The sequence below is a fragment of the Protobothrops mucrosquamatus genome, unplaced genomic scaffold, assembly GCF_001527695.2.
Source record: "Protobothrops mucrosquamatus isolate PMUCROS unplaced genomic scaffold, P.Mucros_1.0 scaffold490, whole genome shotgun sequence".
NCBI classification, from domain to species: Eukaryota; Metazoa; Chordata; class Lepidosauria; order Squamata; family Viperidae; genus Protobothrops; species Protobothrops mucrosquamatus.
Genome location: NW_015386808.1, coordinates 446,526 through 452,800, shown reverse-complemented (window position 1 = coordinate 452,800; position 6,275 = coordinate 446,526). Strand labels below are relative to the sequence as shown.

The following is a 6,275-nucleotide window of genomic DNA, read 5'->3' as shown; positions in this document are numbered from 1 at the left end:
AGAGATAATGTATTCTACAGTATAAAGTCATTGCGTTTTTAATGACCCATCAAGTATAGTTACAATTGTTATAAGTTAAGTTTAACTCATGTATACAGAAGAGGAAGAACAAACTTATTTTTCAAACTATTCTATATTTTCTTTACAGATAGTTCTCTACTTACAATCACAAAATTTCCATAAGGCAGTTGTTAGAATGAATCTGGCTTCTCCCATTGACTTTGTCAGAAGCTAGCTGGGAACTTTACAAATATTGATTACCTGACCCTGGGACAGTGCAGCTGTCATAAATACATGCCAGTTGTCAGGGGCCCGAATTTTGATCACCTGACCATGGGGATGCTCGAATGGTCATGTGAAAACTGGTCATAAGTCACTTTTTTCAATGCCAAACAGTAACTAAATGAATAGTTGTAAGTTGAGGGCTACCTGTACTTGATCTGATTTCAAGATTTTTAAATAAATATGCAGATAAACACACTGATTTAGATAACTTTGTGTTAAAATTAACCTACAACAGGTCAGGTTAATCTGATCAATATAGGCCTACAGTTATCAATATAGCTCTTCCAAAATGTATCATACAATTTTTATCCAGCCCTAAAATGACACTGGAGCAGAGGGGAGAGTATACTATAGTTAATGATAAGAATACAAGCAGATACCACATTTGTTAGTAAATATCCATCACAAATGACTTCAATGGTATGTCTACTTTAAAAATTGCTTTTACTTTATTCCTGTATGAATAATGAAGTTTCTTTTTCAAGAAAGAATATTACCACTGATATTCGTCAGGCTGAAATAAAACACATTATTTTATAGCAATAAATCCTCTGGTTTCATTGAAGAGTAATTCTGAGTAATTGGGCACAGCTAAGAACTGCACGTGGGGTCTTAATCCTCCTCTGAGTCACTTTCTTCTCTCTTTGTTGGAACAGAGCACTTGATGGACGTCATCAGCTGGTCTTGAATTTGTTTCCTGGGGTTCTCTTCCAGGTCTGTCTTAATGGCACCTGACTCAGAAATTTTCCATTCTAATTCTAAATGTAAGAGAGAAACAACAGGGGGAAATGACACATTGTGGATGCCTTTCAAAGTTGGAAAGAAGAAAGTATCACCATGTTCCTTTTCTCTGAACAATTCCATCTGTTGTTTTCTTTTCCACTTTTACTATAATGCTAAGTTCTACACAAACTTCTTGAAGCAGCCTTCAGGACATTAACTGATATGCTACAGCTAGCCAAGAATGGACATTTCATCTCGCCTCCTTTATCTTATTTGTAATTTATTTGGAACTGCTACTACTGTTTGGAATGGAGGGGGGCATCTTCTGTAGAGCTCAAAGACATAAACACCCAATTCCCTGCTAATTTCTTTACAGCAACAAAACAGACATTTTCCATGTAGCAGCAGGTTTTTATTGCACATGTTCACACTGGCTTACATCCCAGAAATGGAAGCAAGTCAATAGTACAAGTTAATCAGATATCACACTGTTAACTCTGTGGGCAACCTAATCAGTCAATCTCATTTATGTTAGCTTAAAAGGAAAATTAGCATGATCTGGATTTTCTACTGAGATTAGTTCTACAGATGTAATGATAAAAGTGACTAAAGAACTGGGGGGGGAAGGGATAAGAGAACCAAATGAAGTAGATAACATTAAGGGGGAGTGCTTACTCTTATTTCTGTGTTAGAAAAGTATGTTCATTTTGCTTGCATAATAGTTTGTCTAACATGTATTAGAAATGGACTGATGTTAAGTTTTTCTCCAACAAAAAAAGCATTGGTTATATGCATCATACACAATGCCACAATTGCCAAGTTGTACCAAATATAACAAGCCTTTCCTACTATGCTGATGCAATCTCAGCTCCTGAGAAAAGGAAGCTAAACATTTTTTGTTAAAGATTCAAATCAATCAATTTTAAAAATTAGCACAGCATTTATCCATACTAATTCAGCAGTTTCAATTGATAGGAAATGTAGCAATACATATACTGTAAATGGTAAAAGCAGACGAAAAAGAGGACCACCATCTCAAAAAACTAAAACCTCTTTTACTTAAGAGATTTCTTTTTGCATCCTTAATTTTTTTGATATGGAGATTATTTAAGGAAGGAAAGTAAGAATACACTGAAATTTAGTGGCAGACTACCTCAACCAATTTTCTGTGCAGAAAAATATTCTGTTTATTGCAAAATAGACACTCACCATCTCTTGTCAAATTCATGCCTCCAAATACCAGTGGCCCAATAAATTGGGCCTTGATGTCACCTTCCAGGTAGACAAAGATTGTGGGGAGGTTTCTTTCAGGATAGTTGGGTATGCAAGTTGTAGAAATAGCTTTGACAAACTTGACATCCTGGAACTTCTTGGCAAGTCCACTTAAGTGTTGGTTTATCAAGGCACAGAGAGGAATACTAAATTTGAAGTAAGGAAAACAGACCCATATGCAAAAGAAAACAAATATCCATAATGGGCAATATTCATGATTTGTAGTTACTATTTACAAACACAACTGGGTATCTACAAGTTTCACTGGACTGCCTAATAAAGTAGTCCTCAGCTTACAACCACAATTGAGACCAGAATTTCTGTTGCTAAGCAAGTCATACCCGATTTTGCAACCTTTTTTGCCATTATAAATACATGGCAGTAATTTTGATCACGTGACCAAGGGACACTGTGATAGGGATAATGTGAGGACTGGCTGTAAATTACTTTTTTCAATGCCATTGTAACTTAGAATAGTCACTATATGAATGGTTGTAAGTTGAGGATTACTTGTATACTGAAGGTGATACAAAGGAAGAAACGGAAATTGACAAGCTTTCTCTAACTTAACAGGATCTCTCATATCAATAGGAAACCATCCTCATTTCCACCTGGTTAAGACAATTACAATGATAAACGAAAAACTGTTGCAACCGCTTTGACTTGCAACCGAATTAGGCATAAAAAGGGGAAATTGTACTTTTAATGGCTGTCCTTGAATAGCAAATGGCAGCACAATTGCCATGCTGTAGCACAATGACAAGAGCTATTAGAGAAAAATTATCCATGAAGACAAAAAGTCTTGAAAAGCTCGCTTACCCTTGCTTGTAAAGATGTAGTATCACCCAGATGTTTTTGCCAGCTTTTGTAATTTCCTGAATATAATCCTGTCCTGAAATCTCCAAAAACTGTCCAAATTTATTCTTTGCTTGAGATGCTTTCCATTCAGTTATTCTCTGCTGCCTGCACAATATAGAATCAAAAAAGATACACACACACACACACAAAGATAGACAGACAGACAGACAGATAGATAGATAAAAATGTTATTCAGAACAGAGCCAGCTTTCTCCAATCTGAGTCCTTCTAAGTCTAAGATGCCTGGGGCTGCTAATCCCAGAATTTCTAGCCAGAATGATCAATGCTTGTTCAGACCGTATTTAGCAGGAGATCTAATACATAACATTGCAATAAAACTTTGACAATTTTAATGGATGTAGGGCAATGCTTTTATCCCAATAGTATAAGCAAATATTTAAAAGATAACAATCTGTTTATAACAACTAGTTCATTTATCCTCTGAATATGATTTGCTTTTGCAATGGATGGTTAAAGAAGTCCCAGTAATCAGACTTACCACTCACATTATGTCATAAACTATGGTTCTTCCCCTTTATACATCAAAATATAAGGGAGATGAAAATTAGAATAAATAATTTTGAGAGATTAAAACAATGCATATATATTAAGGGTAGTAGAGAATGGAAAGAAAGGATATTTAAAACTACTCTCCAGATTAAGGTACATGGTGCAAATCACATTCCTGTGCTATAGACACAACTACAGATGCCTAGATTCAGATTGAAACTGTCTAAATATCATCACTTAGATTCAGTAACCTAAAACTGTAAAAGAGAAAGAGAAGATTTTATAGATTACAATAGAATTATGAAGTTGTTTTATATGCCAGTCATGTAACTTTATACATTATATTATATTGGCAGTTATGGACAAGTTTGGGCCCTTTAAAAAAGTTGAGCAAGTGCTGTGAAGGGCTAAAAAATTGGCATTTGTTCTGACCCAGCTAAAAGATTTATGAACTATACAGGCCAACATTTATCTTAATTTAATTACTTGTACTTATAAGTAAACTGCTAGAAGAGCTTATATCTAAGGAAGGACACTACTGCAATACAATCTAATTTATCTAATTCTTGTTTTAATGATAATATTTCAATTACTTACCGTACTTGGAAATATAATTTCCTAGATGATATTGGCTACATGATACATTTACTGGGGTTAGGTTTCTTCTTGAAAGAACATCAACATCATAGTATTTTATTGATTTATTTTTATATAAATATTTTATTAATTTTCTAATTTTACAACTGAGGAAAACAGTTCAAGGGAAAAGGATGTTTTAAAAATAAACAGGATGAGTGGACCAAAACCAAAGAATAAACTGTGAATTTCTGCCAGAACGACAACATGCCCATATATCGTAGTATGTCGGATGTTGAGGAAACCTGAGCAGACAAGGACAGAGATAATGTATTCCAGTTAGGCGCTTCTGATAGATTGTGACCTCTGCGGGTCTTTCCAATGGGACCAAAGGGGAAGGGAAATGGGGCGTCGTGATAGGATGTATAAAAATGACTGCTCAACATGGCTCACGTGTGCTCTGTTGCTTGAGAACTTCCTGCGTGAAGTTTTGACTCAGATCTTGGCTTTGCAAACCGCTTTCTTTTCTTTGTTAGTAATAAATTTTGGTTTTTTTGCAACCCAAGTAGTGGATTTAATTTGTTTTTAAATTCATGCGCAACAGTTTTGGCGCCAAACGTGGGGCTAGAGGAACACTCATTTCCGGATCCCGGAGAACCTGGAGACAACATCGGAAGGCATGCCCCGTTGAGTTCAACAGTCTGATCTCGAACTCCAGGGACCGAGGTCTGGAATCAACTCTCAGCTTCCACGGACCCAAATAGAAATTGCTAGGAAAATGACGGAAGGAGGGATCAGTGAATTACCGGCCTCAGTGACTGGGCAACTTCCTGCACGAACCTAGGTGAGTTATCTGGGTAAACCAGAGGAAATAACTGCCTAGGCCGTCGGGTGGAGGACTGGGTAGGACTGTGTGAATCTGAGATCTGTGAGAGGAGTGCTTGAGACGCCCCAAGAACCACAGGGTTGCAAGGCGAAGTGAGTGTGGACCTTGAGTACCTGATTTCCATACCTCCGCGAGGAGATTGGTGGGGAAAAAGAGAAAGCTGCTTAGTGAAGCTAATTGTGGTCTCATTAGATTGGTAAGGATAAAAGAACAGTACGGTAAACCAGTATGGGTAATCCAGAAGGATCCCAAAAGAAGAAATGTGTAAAGAAAATAAGAAAGAACCCCAAACTGAACATTGATCCGGGAAGTTCATTAGGAATCCTGCTGGCCAATTGGGGAAAAAAACCCTATAATAAAATCATTATTAAGTTGAATCTGACCAAAGAAGATATGGTAAATTTGTGTTGTTTTATTTGGTGGGAAGATGAGAGAATAGAATGGCCGCATATGGGAACTACTATTTTGCGTGCCAACACTTGTATGAATATGTTAAACAAAAATCATGCAAGTCCTTAGACAATGAACTGGATTATGCCTTAATTTGGAGCCCTGATAAGTGGGTAGAACCAGCAGATCCGGTGTATACTACAGTTTATTTGAACCAAGAGGAAGAAGAAGAGGACAAGGAAGATAGGCAACACCGATATTTGCGCCGTGGGGGGGTGCGAAATCGCTCTGCAGCCCTAGATCCGGGCAGCACAAGCATTTTCCAGGCCTCCGGAGCCCAGATCAGGCCGCTGGCATGTCGCAAAATTGCCCCACGGCCATGGATGCGAGCTCCGGAGGCCTGGAAAATGCTTCTGCCACCCGGATCGGCCATGGGGGGGGGGGCGTGAAATCGCTCTGTAGCCCTAGATCCGGATGGCAGAAGCATTTTCCAGGCCTCCGGAGCTTGCATCCATGGCCACGGGGCAATTTTGCGGCGAGCCAGTGGCCCGATCCAGGCTCCAGAGGCTTGGAAAATGCTTCTGCCGCCTGGATTGGCCATGGGCGGGCGCAAAATCGCTCTGCAGCCCTAGATCCGGGCGGCAGAAGCATTTTCCAGGCCTCCGGGGAAAAGAAAGCATTGCAGAGTAAGCAAACTTACAAAATAGGGATCTCTCTCTGTCTCACAGACACACACACTTCCCCCACCCCCTTTAATATCATCTCTTCCCCCACC

At 38.5% G+C, this 6,275-nt stretch overlaps 1 protein-coding gene across 2 annotated transcripts in view; it reads right to left on the bottom strand.

Annotated features, from left to right (window-relative positions):
• Positions 1-361: 361 nt before the first annotated feature.
• Positions 362-6,275, bottom strand: part of PDCL3 (phosducin like 3) — an 18,745-nt gene continuing 12,831 nt past the window's right edge. The window contains exons 3-5 of one of the 2 annotated variants that reach the window (XM_015816742.2): positions 3,100-3,243; positions 2,218-2,426; positions 362-1,043 (exon numbers count right to left, since the gene is read on the bottom strand). In XM_015816742.2, coding sequence (XP_015672228.1) covers positions 898-1,043; positions 2,218-2,426; positions 3,100-3,243 — 499 coding nt within the window. In that variant the 3' untranslated portion in view covers positions 362-897. The remainder of the gene's footprint in view (positions 1,044-2,217; positions 2,427-3,099; positions 3,244-6,275) is intronic. The other variant, XM_015816741.1, reaches the window with a different exon arrangement.